At 36.3% G+C, this 20853-nt stretch overlaps 3 protein-coding genes across 4 annotated transcripts in view; 1 reads left to right on the forward strand and 2 right to left on the reverse strand.

Annotated features, from left to right (window-relative positions):
• Positions 1 to 4499: 4499 nt before the first annotated feature.
• Positions 4500 to 5815, reverse strand: LOC307167712 (alpha-(1,3)-fucosyltransferase 4-like). Its single transcript, XM_079886987.1, has one exon. The coding sequence runs from the start codon at positions 5765 to 5767 to the stop codon at positions 4628 to 4630; it is 1140 nt and encodes a 379-aa protein (XP_079743113.1). The 5' UTR covers positions 5768 to 5815; the 3' UTR covers positions 4500 to 4627.
• Positions 5816 to 6055: 240 nt separating this feature from the next.
• ankrd49 (ankyrin repeat domain 49) lies at positions 6056 to 15655 on the reverse strand. The gene is made up of 3 exons (XM_079886988.1): positions 15277 to 15655; positions 14580 to 14791; positions 6056 to 8357 (listed from the first exon to the last, which is right to left on the reverse strand). Exons 2-3 carry the CDS (start codon positions 14787 to 14789, stop codon positions 7905 to 7907), a joined length of 663 nt encoding a protein of 220 aa, XP_079743114.1. The 5' UTR covers positions 14790 to 14791; positions 15277 to 15655; the 3' UTR covers positions 6056 to 7904.
• Positions 15656 to 15797: 142 nt separating this feature from the next.
• Positions 15798 to 20853, forward strand: part of mre11a (MRE11 homolog A, double strand break repair nuclease) — a 36347-nt gene continuing 31291 nt past the window's right edge. For both annotated transcript variants that reach the window (XM_079886058.1, XM_079886059.1), the window contains exons 1-4: positions 15798 to 15874; positions 16182 to 16227; positions 16580 to 16712; positions 17581 to 17741. In XM_079886058.1, coding sequence (XP_079742184.1) covers positions 16205 to 16227; positions 16580 to 16712; positions 17581 to 17741 — 317 coding nt within the window. In that variant the 5' untranslated portion in view covers positions 15798 to 15874; positions 16182 to 16204. The remainder of the gene's footprint in view (positions 15875 to 16181; positions 16228 to 16579; positions 16713 to 17580; positions 17742 to 20853) is intronic.

The raw sequence follows: 20853 nt of genomic DNA on the forward strand, positions 1-20853 counted from the left end.
GGCCAGATGCAAAAATATTAACCGTTTAATCAATAGTCGAGTACAGAATGCATGTGCACACAAAGTACAACACAATGTTTCAAGCTCAATGACTGGACAGACTCACTGTACTGGACATTATTCAGTTATTCACACTTGAACCCCTAACTGATAATGCTGCTTTTGACAAACGTTCATGAAGAGACAACAGTTTTTTTTAAATGAATTTAATTAAAATGTAACAACTGACAATATATTGTATATAAATAGCTTGTATTTACACTGGCCTGTTTGTTTGAGAACATAGCAAACACTGCATACCATTCACAGTGATGGTGAGTGTCGGCACACTCTTATAAAATGATGAGTTGAAAACAACACAACCTGTAAAAAGAGATGTGTTAAAAATGACACATGTTGTGTCAGTTTTAACACAGTGTGTGTGCTCAGGGACAACACATGCTGTGTAGATTTTAACACATGTAGTGTGTGTGCTCAGGGACAACACATGTTGTGTAGATTTTAACACATGTAGTGTGTGTGCTCAGGGACAACACATGTTGTGTAGATTTTAACACGTTGTGTAGATTTTAACACATGTAGTGTGTGTGCTCAGGGACAACACATGTTGTGTCAAATTTAGCACACAACCTGTGTCGATTCTTAACACATCTCTGTGTTTATAAGGACTACACATTTTGTATTACCTTTAACACAACTAGTGTGTTATTCCTCTTACACAGAAGTGTGTTGAAACCTTTTACACACTAATGTGTTATAGTTACACAACTTGTGTCAGATATGTGTCACATGTGACTGTAGTCGGTGTGTATTTGCCAGTTACTTTCTGTGTTTTTACAAATGAGTGTTTGGATGAACACTGAAACGTATTGTTAACTTGTGTTTATGTAGTCCAGTGACGTTTAATAAAGAGTTTGTTTGAACATTAATGTTTTAGATATCATGAATCTACATAGACAAGCTCTTATTGAGAATTAACAGAGGTTTAGATGTTGATGTTTCATTGAACGTTTTATTTAAGTCACCAGAATCGTGATTAATGGCTCCTTTATTTGAGCTCTTGACCCTTTACTCTTCTTTTAATATTTCTCTGGCTGCTTTAACTGTATTTTAATAAAGTACATTTGTTATGGCGAGTGAAAATATGATCAGATGTTTCTTGATGATGCTGTAATCAGCAAGTGCAGATCTGATCAGGTTTATGAGTAAATGGATGATGCGCATTTATTATATTTATGTGCTGTTAGTAATAACAATCTTGTGACACTACATCATGCTATCCAGCAGTGCAGAATAATAAAATAAATGTTTTTGGAAAATTTTTATCTGTCATCAGTGAGGTATGAAAAATAGTAGTTATTGTTTAGCTAATAGTGAACTACCACATCCGACTGAGCGCTATTACTTACTAATTCGTTAATCAGAGTTTCTTGTTAGTTAATAGTAGTTACTATAGTGTTACTAATGCATTACTCATTTGTTCCTGTGTAGTTATTCATTAATGAAGGAACAGTATTCTAAAGTGTTACCCAATATTTTTTTCTTTAGCTGCGATAGCTGTGTCTTTAAAATACATTTGCTATGGCAAAAAAGCTAAAAAAAGAGAACAGGATCAGATGACATTGGCTGTTTGTTAAAGGTCATATCATCATCTGGTGGTCCGATTCACTCATCTCTTTTATTGTCTAATGTCTCTTTTTTTCTTTTTTATTGTGTCACTGATTTGACATCCAGAAAATATGAAGGGCTTTTTTTTTTTTTTTAAACACATTTTTGATAAGGGATTAGACACAGAAACAAAACAACATCTAAACCTTTGTTAGTTCTCAATAGGAATTTCTGTAGACGTATGAAGCTGGTAATGCTATTTTTTGGAGTTGTTTAATCCTCGTCTGCTGAGATATTGAGAGATTTAATGTCTTCTGTGGCTGAAGTCAGTTGTAGTTCTTGTGTTTCGCTTTTTTACCTTCTTGTTGTTCCTCTGTCCTTCAGTGATTCTGCTTGTTAACATAAGGTGTTCATACTCAAACATCACTTAATTAATCACTGAATTAATATTATTAACTTCAACACTGCTTCAGTGTTACTCCAACACTCTGTAGTGTGGACACACAAGTGTTCATTTAAAACTGAAGATTTTGCGGTGGGGTTAAAAGGGTTAAATGTGTTAAATAAAAAATAAAAAACAGAGTAAAGTGAAATTTAACAGTAATCAACTGTAAATTAATTTACGGCATAAAACTGTAGAAAAACAGTTTACTGGAAACCCAGCTCCCAGTAGATTACCGTAAAATCAAAGAAAAACAGTTATATACTGTAAAATGTAACAGTCAGATTTATTAAACAAAAGAAGTTAATTTCAATATATTAGTAAAAATATAAGTAAAAGTTCATAGAAAAAAAAGTTATGTGAAGTCAATAACTGATAAGGAGAGTAAATATTAAACTGAAGTGTTTTATGTGTTTTTGCAAAAGATGATATAGGAGAGATCTATTAGTTTAATTAATTAGTTTTGTGGGTCACCATTGTGCTGGAGAGAGCCTGCTTCAGTCAAAGATGAGCAGAGAAACACTGATGTTACACTGCCTGTTGCTTTATTTAAAAGCAGTAACTGTGTAGTTGCTGATGCAGTGACAATCTCCTTGCTAAGTACTTTAGTACATATATGCATGCTATTGTTCGTTAAATATGAGCTGCAATAGTGAAAGTCATGTTTTTAATGAACTCACTATTACATTAGGTGTTTGTGGAAACAAGACCACTTTTTCCACCTTTGTTGCCGTTGGCTTTTGGCTTGCTTAGTTGAGGACTTTAAATTGAATTTTCAACAATGTTATTGATCTGCCTGCATTGACACCATTATCTGAGAACTGAACTGAGCTGGACGATGACAACATGGTTTACTGCACAGTGGCTATATATATATATATATATATAAATTTACTAAATTAATAACTTTTTTACAACAAAAATGAAACATCACTGAACTTACTTAAGCTGGACTGTGACGCTATTTTCTTCTGGAAACAAACTTTGTTGCATTATTTTCCTGTTATCACTGTAAAGCTGCTTTGAAACTATCTGTATTGTAAAAAGCATAAATAAATGTGACTTGACTTGACACACCAATAATCACCTTTTCCAAAATTATGTTTGGTTTCTGTCCAACTAAACATGGTGTATGTATATTTCTTTTCTTTCGGACTGTGTAATACTGTATTCACAACCACAAATGCTTAGAGTAAAACAAAAAAATTGTTTGGTTTCAATCTTGCTTTCGTGTTTAAGGTGCATTTTTCAACATCTCTCTGCCAATTACTTTCAATCTTGTACAGAAATGTACATAGGAGCTCATTAAATTAGAGCTTTAGGTTTTGATTAACTGTGTGCATATGATATATCCAAAAATATTATATTATGGCAAAGGTGTTTGCAACGTCAGACAAATGTTTGCTTTTGAGATGTGTTCGTGATATTTTGAATGCAGTGCTTTATTTTGCAAGAGATGTGAGGCTTTTTGCATTTTGTGTGTGCAATTCTTGGATTTGTGTGTTAAGTTTTTTTTATAAAAAGAGGCAAAGACTTGAAAACGTTATAAGAAAAAAAAACTGTAAAAAACACTATTAATCAACATGATGTACTAAACTAATATCTGGAGATGGTTCAACAGTGTAATTCATCATTATGCACAATATAATAAACAATTATATGCAGCCAGATGACAGTATTTAAGAAAAATCTTGAGTGCCCACAGCCTAAGCACAAGCACTACTCTTCAGCACAATGGTAACCTCAAAATTCAGTTACAGAAACAACTCTAAATGTACATTTCCCTTTAATGAAAAGCACATAAAATAACAGTTAATCATTCAATTTACTCTCCTAATGCAGTACCTTGCAATGCATGCTGGGAACTACAGATCCACTGCCTATAGGGCTGCATTTAGATCGTGAGCCCAAGTAGATTGTAGAGCCTTTGCAACCAATGGCCTCACGCATGATCTACTTAGGCTCACAATGCTTTTGAGAAATGCAGCCCTAGGCAGTGGATTTTTCAGGGAGCAAATGTTCCAGTGAACTGGAAGGATTTTGTGATTGAGAAAGCCCTTAAAATGGCCGACTCCCCGATCAGTGCCCTGACTACTGAACTAGGGAGCTGAATGAGACCCCACCTTAGAATAATAAGGATCATGTGACTAAATTCTGAAGTAATGCTGCTGAAAATTCATCTTTGCCATCACAGGAATAAATCACATTTTAAAATATATCAACATTTTTAAAATGTAATAACATTTCACAATATTACTGTTTTACTTTATTTTTGATCAAATAAAAGCATGAATAAAATTAGGTTTTTTTTTTATGTTAATTATTCCAAACGTTTAACCAGGAGTGTATAATTGCCAAATTGCATAAGAATCAATAACTCATATGACATACTGAAGATAAAAGCTTATTTTAATATATAAATTAGATATTTTTATATGAATGTGTTGTCCTGAAAAGCCTTTGATAAAACAAATTGGAGGTAGATTTGTGGAAAACATTATTCCAGAAAATAGAAGTAACATTCTTTACTTGTGTGGTGTTGGATGTCTGTGATTATACTGACACACACTGGAGACATCAAGACTTGAACCAAAGAGCAATATCAGACACTGATTTGTACTGGTGTCTGCTGACTTGGACAGCTCTACAAGCCATACAGTAATGCTCCGCCCAGAATGACGTCACATGCACGCTGTAGTGACGCTTCCAGTTCAGGTAACGCTGATAGAGGGAGTGGTTTCGGTCCAGGTGTTTCAGGTACGCGGCAAGAGCCCGTGGGCCACTGAAATCTTGAACGTGTATGAAGGCATCAGCAGGAAGAAACAGTTCATAATTCTCCCGTGGCGGTCCCAAAACCACTGGCACTGCCCCTGATAAGAGAGCGTTTCTCCACAGTTTCTCCGTGATGTAATCTGTGTGCAAAGAGTTCTCGAATGCCAGGTAGAATTTATACCGGGATACAGTGCGCACTACGCTACCAGATATCAAATCACGCGCACCACGTCCAAAAACATCCACATGTATATATCGCCGGAGATTCCGATAAAATCGCACCCTTTCGTGTTGCTCATTCCAGTTGCTAACTATCCACGCGACGATTCCACGCCTGTGCCGCGCACTCACCCGTGGAGTCTCTCTGTCTCCGCTCCGGGGCTGCAGGTACCCATACGGCAGAAACACGTCCGAGCCTCGACGGTATGACATGGTAAGGTTAAACACCCCATCTAGTCCAATCAAAGAGCCGGAGTGACTCGGAGATTCAAAGTTCATCCAGATCCACTTCTGGCGCGGAGGCCGCGGAGCGCTGGGGAGGCTCCATTTGCGCATCAGTTCGCGGTGGTGTATGATAACGGCATCAGCGCGGGTGTACGCGCTTCTGTTCGTGGTTAGGGTACAATCCTGGATACCATAATGCACAGCACAGTCGGGCAGGGGATCCCGGTTACCGAAGGGCCTCCACCAGATCAGGAGCGTCACATTGGATTTCTCGGCTCGCAACCGACCGTGCGTGGAGGCGTCTAACCGCGACAGGTGGAAATTCGTTAGACCTAAAACGAATAATACTACCGCATACCACACAGCCAGAGCGAAAACCCACCAATATGGCCTCGGAACTATAAACACAACGCGACATTGTTTCTGTCGGTACGCACTGCTCACCTTTGCAGGTATATCTGTATGATTTGTCGTCTGTCCCCGTCTGGAGTGGGTGTCCATATAGTATATAGCCAATATAAATTATACTCTCTGTCCTTCACCCGTTCAGCACAATTGACTCCTCTGATCATCAGAGGTTAATTGCGTTCTTTTATCAGTCCAACTTGTTTATCCGGTTTAGCAAAATATTTCTGAATGTTGCAATGTTTTTCTTGTATTGTATAGGATCCAGGAATTGCTCGTTATGAAGCTGAAAGCTCAGAGTGAGTTTGCAACTTCCTTATGAAGACTTAGTGTGTGTACTTTACTCTGAACTTGCCTTTACTGTTATATTACAGGTGCTCGACGTGGCAGTGGGGTCAAAACCGGGTCACATCTCAAAGGAGTCTTTGTGTACATCCATGGATCCACAAGCTTAGTTTGAAAGCAAAACATATTCATCTACTTCAAGATCTCTCCTCACAAGGAAGTTTACAATATAGTTTAATGTAATTCTAGGCCATAAGATTCAAAACTACTTAAAAGTAGTTCAATTAAATTAATACATATATTGTTTTGCCACACATAGATATCAAGAATCAGTGTATGAATCTCAACAATGGTGACAAACAGAATATTCAATTAGGAAAAAGAAATTACTAAGACAATTCAGATCATAATTTATTCATACCGCAATGCATCATGGGAGCCATGAATGAGTTTTGATTGGTGGCACCCAGAATACACTGCAACATGCTTTATTATTGTCACCATTGTTGAGATTCACAGGCTGATTATTGAAGTCTGTTCCTTAATAAAAATACTTCCTCAAAATCTTGTGATCAGAACAACTATTAAGAAATGTTATTGATTATTTTGAAAACGCTATGAATTATGTATTTAGAATTATAAGTCTGTTGTAATCACAAGGTAAACATAACTCTCTGAATGAGTTCAGTGTTTTAGGTCAAATGTTGATTGTCACAAAATAACCAACATCTCCTCATCACGTTTTCTCTTTGTTCATCTGGCTGTTATAATTTAGTTACAGCAGCCAAACAACATCTTAAGTTAATAGTTTAAGGGTGAAGAGCCCAACTAAAGCAAACACTGATCACCATAATGATGAAACTTAACATTTTCTGATTTTCTCCTTCAGTGATTCTGCTTGTTAACATCAGGTGTCTTCAATAATGGTCAATCATCACTCAATTAATCATAATCTCATTAACTTTAACACTGCTTCAGTGTTCATTTAACACTCATATTTTAACACTTTAACACTCTTGAGTGTGGAGAGGACTCCCAGGAGAGTTCATTTAACAGTTTTTGCAGTGTGCATAGTTGTGGCTGTCCACCCATTTTTGTATATTTGAATGCATTTATTCCAGTGTATATTATTTTTTTTGTAGGTTTGCATTCATTGTTGTAAAACACTTTGATCAACTTGTGCTGTTTCTAATAGTATTTAAGTTTGACATTGTAAGTATTAAAACAACAATTGTATACTGTTTCATTGTAATTTTTTTATAGTGCCACTAAATTTGTGGACAAGAGAACAAAACAGCTAGGTGAACTGTAACAGGACTCAGGATCTCACACACCTTAAAGGCAAACACACACTTCACTTTCTCATAAAAGCTTTTGTGGGTGCTGCCTAAAGATTCCAGAGGACATTGAACAATTGTATTTTTTGACAGACTACACAGAATATTTGTACTTTAAACATTTTGTCATGTTGCAAGACAAATAAAATGAATGGCAAAAGTAATTAAAATGGTGACCAATTACAGTGCCTAAATTACGTGCAGTATTTCCACATATACATGAAATGGTTTAAGTTAAAAATGATATGCATTGAAAGCATTTTTAAGACAGTATTTGAGATAACTGTTGTGCACATACACAATGTTTGGTTGACATGGTACTGCTTCTCCCTGCAAATGCATAATCACATCATTCACAGACAACAAAAAACCTTCTTGACATGCTAAAAATGTTCAATGATTATAAATACACTGTTGTGAACATCTTATTACCTGCATGCTGATGCATTACAATTGTGAGTCTTTTTAAAAGTCAAACTCCTCTATTTTCCATAGAACATAGCATCATTTCAACAATTCATTTTTAAGATTTATGTCAGAAATTAAAGACTTGCGCACGTGTCATTATATGTAGTGCACATATGTGTCAATATATGTAGTGCACATATGTATCAATATATGTTATTACAGGGCTCTGTCATCTCAAACAGTCTGTGATGTTCACTTGTGCGATGTGCGATGTCATAAGCGGTCTCTCCGGCACTGTTTTTCAGTCCTGCCCGTAGGGTGCGTTGCGAAAGCAATAGCTCAATCGTCTTTCCAGCTGCAGCATTTCCCGCCACCAGTTGTAGTGGTGTGAGTCGGCCCCTTGTCATGGCATTGACCTCTGCCCCCCATTGCAAAAGACAAGAAGCTACAGCGGCGTGACCCCAGCGACAGGCACTGTGTAGCGGCATCCAACCATCGGTCGTTCTCGCATGAAGATTAGCTCCAGCATTCAAAAGAGCAGAGACCACGGAATAATGGCCACCATAGGCAGCACGGTGTAAAGGGGTGTAACCATCACTATCATGACAATTAGCGAGCGTTGGGTCCAATGTGAGGAGACGTTCTACTGTTGCTAACTACGAAAGAAAGAAAGAAAGAAAGAAAGAAAGAAAGAAAGAAAGAAAGAAAGAAAGAAAGAAAGGAAAATGCATCAATACTTAATTTCATCTGTCAACGAGACAATTATAGACCAGTTTTCAGGTAACCAATACAAGCAACCAATACAATTATTATATCTTTTTTGCTTGTTTATTACATAAACAAGTTTATGTGCTTTTAACTCCCCCTACCCCTCGTCTACAGGTTTTTTATATTACTTACACAAGTCAAGTCATCTTCATTTATATAGCGCTTTTAACAATGTATATTGTTTCAAAGCAGCTTTACAGAGATAAACGTATAATTTATGGTAACAGAGATTGTTTTGGCTTTATAGCGGTTCTTTAGTAAAGTTATTTTCCAGCTAAGGTTAGTTATGATTGTATATGATAGTATATTCGCTTCCGTCGCAACAATCATTTGTTATTAAATTAGGGGCCGCTAAGACGACACAATTCTCTCTATACAGACTATAAACGCGAACCTGTGAGAAACGCTGATGGCATTCACATGCGCATTAAGAATTGGTTCTATAGTTATGTGCGTTTCAATATGTGTACGCAGGTTTGTAATTCCCTACAAACCAAGCCTAAACAAAGTACTGGTGTTTCCTTATAATTTTTGATACAGAATTGTATTTTATTTTATCAATTCGGGGTAGATACGCGAATTGAGTTTCCCGACAACGCTTTATCTGTAGAGTGGTAAAGGGATCCTCCATAGGGAGAGACTAGTTGGCACTTCAGCACTGCGTTGGATCGGGTCCAGGCGAAGGTCCTTCATCAGATCTGGATACGGCCTGGATCCGGCAGGCTGCGGGAAAACCTCGGGATAAACAAAGACACTAAAATTAGCGTAGATGCCATTCTTCTTATGATGTAACGAGTACATCAGGATTTATGGGAAGTGTTCCCGGTTCCAGCTGACCTAATCTATGCATCCTAATATTGAATTATAGAAGTCTATAATGTATTATGTGAAAGCTAGGTCAAAGAGATGTGTTTTTAGTCTAGCTTTGAACTGACAGAGTGTGTCTGCTTCCCGTACAATGGTAGGAAGGCTGTTCCAAAGTTTTGGTGCTAAATAGGAGAAGGATCTACCGCCAGCAGTCGATTTTGATATTCTAGGTGTTATCAACTAGGTATTATCAACACATACAGTATAATTACCAGTTCTTTAGATGAGAGAACTTTCACTATTCTATGTACAGCAAATTCTGTAGCACATCTTGTACACCCTCAAACTTGTAATTGTCAAACTAATTTGTAGCCAAGAACATTTAGTATTTTTGCAGAACTGAGAGACGACTGCCTAGAGGAGGGAGTCTGTTGCCAGAAGACTAAGAAACTGTTCTAGTAGGGCAGATATGGTCATTATCAGTACTGCAATGCAATTATGCCAAGGTTGCAGATTTGTCTTTTTTTTTTTGTCTTTTTACTGTACTGTAACTGACAGTATACTTGTAATTGCAATTACAAGTTCATGTTTATTTCTTTGGTATTTCCAACTTTTATTTTCTAATGCTTTTCATCTACTGCAAGATCTCTTTACTAGACTGGGTAAACCCAGCCTGATCTGACGACTGCCCTGAAGGCTCAGGCTGGAAACCTTTACAGATTTGCGGAAACCAATCACAAACTGGCTTATCCACCTGGCGCGCTATTGGCGGGTTTAATCCAATCCAAATCCAGAGCCGTTACGGCTCTGTCCAATTCCTTTTAACCTCTCGACAATGCTCAATGGCTTCTTTTTAGCAAACAAATCGCTCGAGTGGGTGTAAATATCACTAAGATTCACATGTTTTTTTTTTTTTTGTTTTTTTTTTGCATAACCTGAAAAAAACTTTTCATAAAGCTTATTGTTGAATTTCACTGCATCTGCACCCCTCTATTTATGTTGTATACTGTAAAAGGCATTGAGCAGTAAAATGATTCCTGATTGCCAAAAGGAGGTTTTTGTAAGTGTTTTGAATTGATATCACTGGTGTTTAACACTATGTTGTAGTGTGTGTGTTTTTCAGGGCTTTGCGTGTCATTTCTGAGGGCAAAATTAGTTGAAGATTGAATGGTTTTGAGTGGAGAGCTTAATTTTGACCTGAAAATAGGAAGTATGGGGATTTGTGTTTAGTTTTGAGAAAAGGCATAATTTCAAGAAAAGTGTTTAAAGGAGAACTCCAGTCAGTTTTAACATTGAGCTCATTTTTTTGTAAATTTGGAGTGCTGTCAGTACAGAGAACAACAACAAAAATCGCTGTTGCCTACACCGTGTTATCCTCTTTTTAAAATTTGCACCCTGTTGACTTCAATGGGGCAGGTTTTAAACCTGCGTTTAGCCTGCTTTAACATCCTTGATTTGTCATTACAAGTGCACAGCAAATGTGAGTGAGTTTATTTAGAGTGAAAACGGTGAATCTGACTGCAGTAGATGTGAAAGAAATGAATAAAAGTGATGTTAATTCAGCCAGCGAAAATACCTGTATTTACTTCCTGTTTTCGGTCGAAGTCCACAGTAGTCGATTGTCGAGTTCACGCGCGTGATCATAGATACTAAACCTATGCGCGTGAACTCGACAATCGATTACTGTGGGCTTCGACCGAAAACAGGATGTAAATACAGGTATGTGCGCTGGCTGAAATAACATCATTTTTATTCAAAACGGAGTTCTCCTTTAAGCAATCGAGAAAAACTGTAAAAGGTATAGTTTTTGTTTTAAATTTTGACAAGGATTTTTGTGCGGTGTATGCAAGAGAGATCTTGTATAAGGGGATACCGACCTCTGTCACTCTACCATTGGAGCAAGCGCAACAGTCAACTTGGATCACGTGTACCTCATAAAACAATCACTTTATTGCCTTGATGTCAATGAGTTGTACAACAGTAAATCAAGGTTTGCGGATACAACAGAAATGAACGAGAAGGGCCGTAAATGGAATACTACCTGTCGCAAATTGTCTGTGACTTCTCTTATAGAACAAAATTTCATTGCTAACTCTAAATCAGGGGTCGGCAACCTTTTTGTCATGACGTGCCTTTTTTTCAGGTTTAAATTAGACTTTAAAGAACAAATTTCCAATGGGCCTATGTACACTTGGTCATTTATGTGTTTTAAATGATGGGATAGCTATCTGTTCCATTTACACTGGGCAACATAAGCGTGTCTCCGGCTCTCCGCAAAACTAATATAAATCTAATCTTCCCACGCCATATGCAAATTTAACGTCACAAGTTCATGTCAAAGAAAACAAGATATGAGCTTCATTTTATATATCATTCATCAGACAATTTCAAGATCAAAGACCGCAAGAGCCGCAAGGAGAGAGAGCGGTATCATCACTGGTAAAATCATTTAGTGTCACTACTTTTAATGAAGACGACTGTGTGTTGTTAAGCTTCAGGATGTGACGCTGAACTTTCAGTTTCATACACCTTACTCTCACACCTGACCCTGCCTTGATGCATTGATTGACAGGGCGGATTGCATTTTCAATTCCACTTTGAATTTTGCTACATTCATTGAGGGACATTTAATGAAAGTGTAATTGCAAGTGTCTTAACTGTGAGTGTAAATGCAGATCATTTTGCTACAATTTTTGCTTGAACAATGCATGTTTAACATATCTAATAATTTCTGTAATACATTTTCATTTTTATTTTGCAACTTATAAAACATGTTATAACCGGTTAAAACTAGCGTAGGAAATAGCAAATTTAAATTATATAATTGAATTTAAATGATCATTTTGCTCCAAACGTTCCACATTTGGTATGGAAAATTTTTAATTTAAATACATTGCCATTTTGCATATTACATTTCAAATTGAATATACGCTTTAATACAACTGGAGTGTAAGCCTAATGTTCAAAAAAGACAGAGAACTGCAAACTGCTCGTCTGTATAATAAATATAAATGTATTATATTTTTAAAAGACAAGAATGAAGAACAATGGAATTGTAACCAAAAACGTGAAAAATAGAACAAGTGTGTGTCTGTACTGTATGTGTGTGCGTTTGAGAGAGAGAGAGAGAGAGCACAAGAAAAAGATTTGCTTTTCCATAATAACTAATAAATGCATAATACATAATAAAACATAATTTTGTGGCAAAAAACTTAGAAATAATTTGTCGTTTTTATCCTTTTGTTTACTATATTTATTTACTTGGTCAGTGCCATTGTGGTATTTTGGTGTTGTAGTCTGTAAAGACCTTTGATATAACCAATCAGTTTGTGATTGTATTGTTGTATAGTATTATAGCAAGAGATCCGTGATGGTGATATTCAGCTGTGTTCAGTGATGAGCACCAGTGCATTCAAAAAAGTTATTTATAAATTATAGCAAATGTAGCATCAGACATGAGGCCTATACAAATGCTTAATCATTTTTGAATGTGTTTGTTTGGGAATAAAGGCTAACACAATTGAATCCACAGCATGCACATCTCATCATTATCCTACTTTATGATATAGAATTGGACAACTTGAGTCTTCTCTGCATACCTCATGTTGTCCTCCTGTACCTTAAACATTTTTATATATTGGATTAAAGAGTAGAAAAATATATAGGCATTATTCATTAAATAATTGATATCATTGTAGTATGAGCACCAGACACTCTCTCTCACTTGCACATACACACAATCCCTGCGTGTCAAACTAAAATGATGCCTTCAGATGGCACTGAAGTGTTTAATCATTATTTACATATATTTTTAATAAATTTTTTAAAGTTCCAAATGACACCCCACACTTTTCAGCACTCCAAAGCTGAAGCACCAAAGCACATTGCATGGTTAAGAGCCGAGGCGGAGCCAGACATAGTAAACATTCGGAACTGAGCCCAAATATAGTTTGTCCAAGGGCTTTTTAATACAGCGTAACAGCTTTACTGACTTTGTCGTACTATGTTGGTGTAAAGTTCATAAAATGATCAGTGTTTCCCACAGGATTTTGTAACACTATGTTGGGTAGACCTTTGGCCCTGTAGGGTGGTCCGAAAATTTTGCACATTTTAAAGCTACATAGTGTAATTTTTTAAGTTGATTCTCAGCAAAATTATATGTGCTCATTCAATCAAGTATTCTCGTAAGCGTAGAATCTGCCAATGAGAGTACATGAGCGAGTCGCTCGAATGGCGGCAGCCATGTTGCGCCTCCATCATGAAAATACATTAGCCAAAGAAGGACATGCTTGGAAATTCAAGCTTCGCCTTTCGCGCTTTTACACTCAGTGGCACCGTGACGAATGGGAGGGGGAGATTACTCGCGACTTCAGTGCCGGCAGATTTGAAAGCCTGTTGAAGATGGAAGATCAAGCCTATTCTCGAGGACATGTAACAGAGTCGCCAAGGAAGCAAAAGATTTGTAATAGTAAGCGAAAGAATATTTGTAAAAGTAACCTCATCACTTGAAGGAAAACTCATGGACGAAGTCGAACTGGAAGCCATGTTAATCTTGGAATAATACGGCCACCGTAGGAGTTAAAGCGGCCTCGGAATGCGAAAAATGACGAAAGCTTGCTTGAATCTGAGCTCTGGCGTGCCTGTGCAAAGCACGTTACAATATTGAGTTGTGATTGGTCAATCATTGTTATTTGTAAATCGTTAATTATACAGAGAATTTCAACATTTCATTTACATGATAAAGTTTACATAATACACAACACTGTTAATCTAATGGGGATCAAGCAATCGAGCCCTGATGTCAGTCCAGCCATACAGGAACAGTTTCTTCTCACAGACACTTTTCCCTCTTAAACAGTTAAATGCCTCCCAAGGTATATGAATGCAAGTGCAATCCTCCCACTGTTTAGTGCAATATCTTTGTAAATTCATCCCTATTTATTCATATTATTTACAATACTGTAAATATGTTTATTCTGATTAAACATATCTGTGTCTTTATACTTTTTTATATATTATTCTTAAAATATATTGTGTCTTCTTGTTGTATTTATATGTGTGCACTGCAAGTTTCAAAACCAAGGTAAATTCCTTGTTTGTACAAGCACACTTTAAAGCTCTTTCTGACTTTGATTATGAACTTGAGTGACTACACCCACTGTATGCAACACGGATATGATGTGACATCACGATTCTCCCGATTTTTTATCCTCCATTTGATCTCCGATTGATTCTCCATTTCATGATCCTTTAAATAAGAGATTCAGGATTGAAAACCTCTGCACGAGATAAAGGTCACTTACTCTATTCTTCTCAGCGGCCCATAATATCAGTTCAGTTGGAGTGTCTTGTAATTTAAGCTCCTGCTGCTGATACCATTCCTCAGTGTGGCAGGTTTCATCCTCCTCATCTCCTTCCTCCTCTTCCACCCAGCCGCTCTTTGTCCCCACTGGAATCATGTGGCCATGAGACTCCAGCAGGTCAAGCTGGTTAAAGCCTTCTGGAAACTCCATCACTGAGCGAGAGAGATGTGAGATATGAGATATGAGATGTGACACCCAAAAAGTAACATCATATGGACCCTTTTAAAGCATGGCAGAAAGAGAAGTAAACAACCGGATTGACAAAAATGATCAAACGAACAAAACGTTTTTCATTAAATTAGAAAATATAGGGTTCCCACGTTTATCAATAATTACAGACACACATTTGGTGCTTATAAACATTGTATAAATCGTTTAGATGTTTATTTCATGTTTATGATATTGCTAGGAAAATAATTAATTCGAATAAGGACTTTAGACGTACATTGGTTTACCATGATTTAACATTCGATACCATAATTGTATCATAGTGCCACCACAGTAACGTTACCTTCTTATTTAGTGGCTGACAGATCACTTTATATCGATGTTACTGTCCCTTTAAAATATTTACTCTTATTTAAACTAGTAAACACTTGCTTTTCTTCGAATGACATGTATTTTCCACAAAACTCACCGATGACCAGCTGTGTTCACGTTAAGTAACGTTACACCATTCTATTACCAAAATGACTGTTATTCTATAATCTTTGCTTTTTCTCAGAGGTTAATGCTAATGCTTCTTCTTCTTCTTCTTCTTCTTCTTCTTCTTCTTCTTCTTCTGCTTCTTCTTCTTCGTCTTTATTTTTTTATGGCGGTTGGTAAACCAGTTTAAGGTGCATTTCCGCCACCTACTGGGAGGGAGTGTGAAGCCTCGATAAACTCTGTATTTCTTAAATATTTTAGAAGAATATCATACACCCTTAACTGTTTCTGTGCATTCTGAAATATATTATTAACTGTAATGACATTAATTTCCATATCTCTTCCATAGTTTTTCAACACGGTGATTTCTTTCTCTAATACGCAGCTTGTTTTGACGCTGGGAAATATAGTTTTTTTGTGCGGCTAATTCGCTTGCACCGAATGAATGCATAAACTACATTTCCCAGGATTCAAAAAAACCTTCCCGCGAGCGAAGCGAATGACTTCTTCCGCGGTGGGAGGAGAAGATTGCTTGCATGTGAACGTCTATGCATGTGAACGACTGTCTTGTGAGGAGTTGAAAAGAGGAGGTAAAGTAATTTTTCTTTTGCTTTGATTTGTTCATGAATAAATCCCATCTAAAACACTTAGCAGCAGCTTTGTTTAAGTAAAGTTTTTATAATCAAATGAATCTGCTCTTCTGTGTGAACAACACGCATGTTTAGGAGCCGACTAAGGCATGCATATATTAACTTACTCAGTTTGTTAATATTCTCTGCATAATCATATAGGTATAATAACTAAATCTGTTGGTCAACATCATCAACATATTTATATCTGTCTTTTATTTCCCTACTTCATCATCATCATCATCATCATCATCATCATCATTTTCAGTGTGTCAGTGCAGTTATCTCAGTATGACATCAGCTGGAAACACCATGTGAGTACATTTATTTTGTAAAAAAAAAAATTGTAAACTTTTGTTTTGTTATACCTAGAAAAATAAAAATAGATCTGTTAACAGTTGTCAACAGAGATTGACAAGTGATTGTGACACTTAAATTCAGCTAGCTTTGTTCACATGATGGCTCAAAAGTAAATGAAAATGTCTGGAACCACATAAACTGTAGGTCTGATGATTGCAGATTAGTTTTTATTCCTACAGCTCTAAACCTGTATAGTTTATTGTAGCTGTCATGACAATACAATTCATTTACAAGACCCTTTTAATAGTTTTCTGTTTCAGTGTTCCTCTTGAATGTTGTAATGTTTTTTTGTGTTTGTTTTTTTAGTGATGATGAGGACACATTCAAGATCCTCATTGCCACTGACATTCACCTAGGTTATCTAGAGAAGGATGCCATTAGGGGAAATGACACGTTTGTGACCTTTGACGAGATCATGAAACAAGCTGTGCAAAATGAGGTGGGAATTAAATGATGGGTTCATATTGTTTGAGACTTTGAGGTGATTTTATATTAATTACATAGTTTATATGAAATTATTACACAAATTTACAAAAATCGCCCATTACCAATATTCAGAATCTAAAGCCCCTTTCACACAGAGCGTTGATGCCAGAAAATTGCCATAGATCTGCTATTTTGCCTTCTGTGTGAACACAAACATGTTCCAGGATTGATCCCAGGATGGGGACCTAGTAACATTGCTGGGATCAGTCCCGGAACGTGCCCCGTTCACCCGCTATGTTGCTAAATACCCGATTTTTCATAGCAACAGAAAAATATACCAGGATGACCCGGCTTGTCATGACTCCAATGCTTCAGAGTGGTTATAGTTAATGATATGCTAAAGCCCGCCTGCACGTTGATCTGATTGATTACAAGGTAGTTTGTGATGTCAGAAACACCAGCGATTTCAAACCGTGTTTTTGAGACTGTCTTTGGTTCACTGGGCTTTTAAGAAGAAAATATTTAGCAATGGTGTTGACATATAAATTTACATATATGTGGTGTTTTAATATGCTTTAAGACAAACCATATGTATAAACACCACAGGGGGACTTTAAAGTCTCTACTAACGAGTTGAATCAGGTGTGTTTGATTAGGGAGACAGTTGGGGGTACTCCAGGACCTGGGTTGGGTTGGTTAAATTCAATAATTATTTTGGAATTTTAAAAAATTATTCTCAATTCTGATTCACGCTGAACCCTGATTCATAGATGCCTCTCTACACAGATGCATGTATCTGTATAATGTGCAGTGTACACTCTATGCTTTTTCTCCTTCAACTGACATTTGTTTTTCATAGTGCTTCTCTCTTTTTCTCTCAGGTTGACTTCGTTTTGCTGGGTGGGGATCTGTTCCATGACAATAAACCATCCCGCAAAACTATGCATAGCTGCATGGAGGTGATGAGGAAGTATTGCATGGGTGACCGGCCAATCGTCTTTGAAATCATCAGTGATCAGGCTGTCAATTTCAGCCACAGCAAGTAAGACTCAAGCTTTTTTGGTATCTTGGTCAGAAACATTGCTTACTTAAGTTCAACCAAAATGACAATTGTTAGTATTTACTCACACTCATGTCACGTGTATGTGGCATTGTTTTAGATGTGGACGTTGTATGGCACTAACTACATAAAGCAAGTACAAAATTTAATTTGGATTGAATTGCAACCGTGCATGCAATGCGCAATCGCCTGAAATCAAGCCGGATTTCCTAGCTTTTGCCCATGCCAGGTTGCGCTCATGAAGCATATTTGATAAAGGATGAGAAAACCAAGGATTATTCCGACCCTTCACCCTGTACCAAAGGTCATACTGGCTTGATTCCAGGCGATTGCGCAAATGCATGCACGGTTGTGGTCAGAAAAGCTAAAGCTGAACATTTTCTTATACAAAATCTCACAATCAAAACAATTCATAAAAATTTTGGAAAAGTGTTAAATCACTAACTGAAAATAATAAAGGTATAGAACTTCCATCATGTATTAATAAGGGCTCTCATACAATCATTGATAAAGTAAAATGCTTAATTGTTTCAATGAACACTTCATAGCTTCTGTTTTTTTGTTTGATTCAATTAATGGTGCTCATGTGAACCCTTCGACTGTTCAGTCAGAGAGCTTCATGTCTAGTCAATCATTCAACTTTTCACCAATTGCAATCTCTGAGGTGTGCAAAGCCCTTAAATCTTTAGATGTTTCAAAATTGGCAGGTCCTGATAAATTGGAACCTTACTTTTTAAAGCTAGCAGCTGATTTTATTGCCCCACCTCTGACTCATATTTTTAACCTTTCTCTTGTCTTAAATGAAATTCCACTAATATGGAAATCAGCTTTTGTCCTTCCCCTGTTTAAAGGCGGAGATCCCACACACCCAAATAATTACCGGCCCATTTCCAAGCTGTCAGTCTTGGCCAAAGTCCTCGAAACATTTGTCAACAATCAATTAAAGGACTTTATGTCTGTTAATAATACCCTGTCTGATCTTCAATCTGGTTTTAGAAAACAACATAGCACAACTACGGCAGCCTTACTAAATGATTTTATTGAATCTGTTGATAACAAGAAACACTGTGCAGCCTTATTCATCGATCTATCAAAAGCATTTGATACTGTTGATCATACCTTACAACGACTTGTCAGTATTGGATTATCTAAACATACTATTGGTTGATTTAATAACTATCTCTCGAACAGAACTCAATGTGTACAGGCAGAAGGTTTTATCTCTGGTTCACTCAATGTAACTAAAGGTGTGCCACATGGGTCAGTCCTAGGACCACTCCTATTTACTCTATATATAAATAATATTGATCAAAATGTTCATAATGTAAATTTTCATTATTACGCTGATGATACAGTTATATATAGTTAAGCACTACACCCAATCTGGCTCTCCCTCAGTTACAGCTTGCATTTATTATTGTTCAGCGTAACCTATTTGAATTAAAACTAGTTTTAAATGCTGCTAAAACAAAATTCATGTTGTTTTCTAAATCAAAATCAATTCTTCTTAATCTTCTGCCTATCCCAAGGTTCGTAGATTGAGTTTGTGTCTTAGTATAGGTATCTTGGGATTTTAATTGATGACGCTCTCTCCTTTGGCCCTCATGTTCAACAACTGGTGAAAAGATTGAAAGTGAAATTGGGTTTTTACTATAGAATCAAATCCTGTCTTTCCTTTGAGGCAAAAAAAAAAGACTTGTTGCAGCTAGGGCTGGGCGATATACAGTACCAGTCAAAAGTTTGGAAACACTACTATTTTTAATGCTTTTGCAAGAAGTCTCTTATGCTCATCAAGCCTGCAGTTAAAAAAAAAAACAAAAAAAAACAAACAGTAATATTATGAAATATTATTACAATTTAAAATAATGGTTCTCTTTTTTAATATACTTTAAAATGTAATTTATTTTTGTGATGCAAAGCTGAATTTTCATCAGCAAGTACTCCAGTCTTTGGTGTCTTATGATCCTTCAGAAATCATTCTAATATGATGATTTGATACTCAGTTATTATCAATGATGGAAACAGTTGTGCTGTTTAATATATTTTTTTGGAATACTTTTTTCAGGATTCATTGATGAGTAAAACGTTAACAGCATTTATTCATAAAAACAGCATTTATTCAAAATAAAAACATTTCTAACAATATAAATCGTTACCATCACCTTTTATCAATTTAACGCATCCTTGTTGAATTAAAGTACTAATTTCTTTAAAAAAAAAAAAGTTATTGTTCCCAAACTTTTGAACGGTAGTGTATATTGTTACAAAATATTTCTATTCTAAATAAATACAGTTCTTTTTAACTTTTTATTCGTCAAATAATCCTGAAAAAAGTAGCTCAGGTTATAAAAAAATATGAAGCAGCACAACTGTTTCCAACATTGATCATAAATCAGCATATTAGAATGATTTCTGAAGGATCATAAGACACCAAAGACTGGAGTACTTGCTGATGAAAATTCAGCTTTGCATCACAAAAATAAATTACATTTTAAAGTATATTAAAAAAGAGAACCATTATTTTAAATTGTAATAATATTTCATAATATTACTGTTTTTTTTTTTTTTTTTTTTTTTTTTTTTTTTTTAAACTGCAGGCTTGATGAGCATAAGAGACTTCTTTCAAAAGCATTAAAAATAGTAGTGTTTCCAAACTTTTGACTGGTACTGTATATCGTGAGATTGTTTTGCGCATCTCGTCAGTAAAGCCGGTTCCTTGATTAGTAGTAAATCGCCATCACCTGCTTTCAGATGGAGCGGCATTTACTACAAAGAGCAGTAGTTAACTGACAAGCTGAGCCATATCGCATTAATATCGCGGACGTATCGCCAGCGATAATTAATGCGATATGGCTCAGCTTGTCAGTTAACTACGGCTCTTTGTACACAGCAAAAACTCCAGTGTTAAATTAACACTCCTGGGAGTGTATATGAGTCCACACTCAAGAGTGTTGAAGTTAATGAGATAATTAAGTGATTAATTTAGTGATGATTGAGCATTATTGAAGACACCTGATGTTAACAAGCAGAATCACTGAAGGAGAAAATCTCAAACTGTAAGCCACCGTTATGGTGATGGGTGTTTGCATTAGTT

Source organism: Squalius cephalus (assembly GCF_949319135.1).
Source record: "Squalius cephalus genome assembly, chromosome: 11".
NCBI lineage: Eukaryota > Metazoa > Chordata > Actinopteri > Cypriniformes > Leuciscidae > Squalius > Squalius cephalus.

What these genes read in the sequence shown, in the direction of transcription:
- LOC307167712 (XM_079886987.1), bottom strand. Translation starts at nt 5,767, where the DNA reads ATGGACACCCACTCCAGACGGGGACAGACGACAAATCATACAGATATA.
- ankrd49 (XM_079886988.1), bottom strand. Translation starts at nt 14,789, where the DNA reads ATGGAGTTTCCAGAAGGCTTTAACCAGCTTGACCTGCTGGAGTCTCAT. An exon ending in GGGCCGCTGAGAAGAATAGA is followed by an intron (nt 8,358 to 14,579) that starts GTAAGTGACCTT and finishes TTTCTTTCGTAG; the next exon opens with TTAGCAACAGTAGAACGTCT.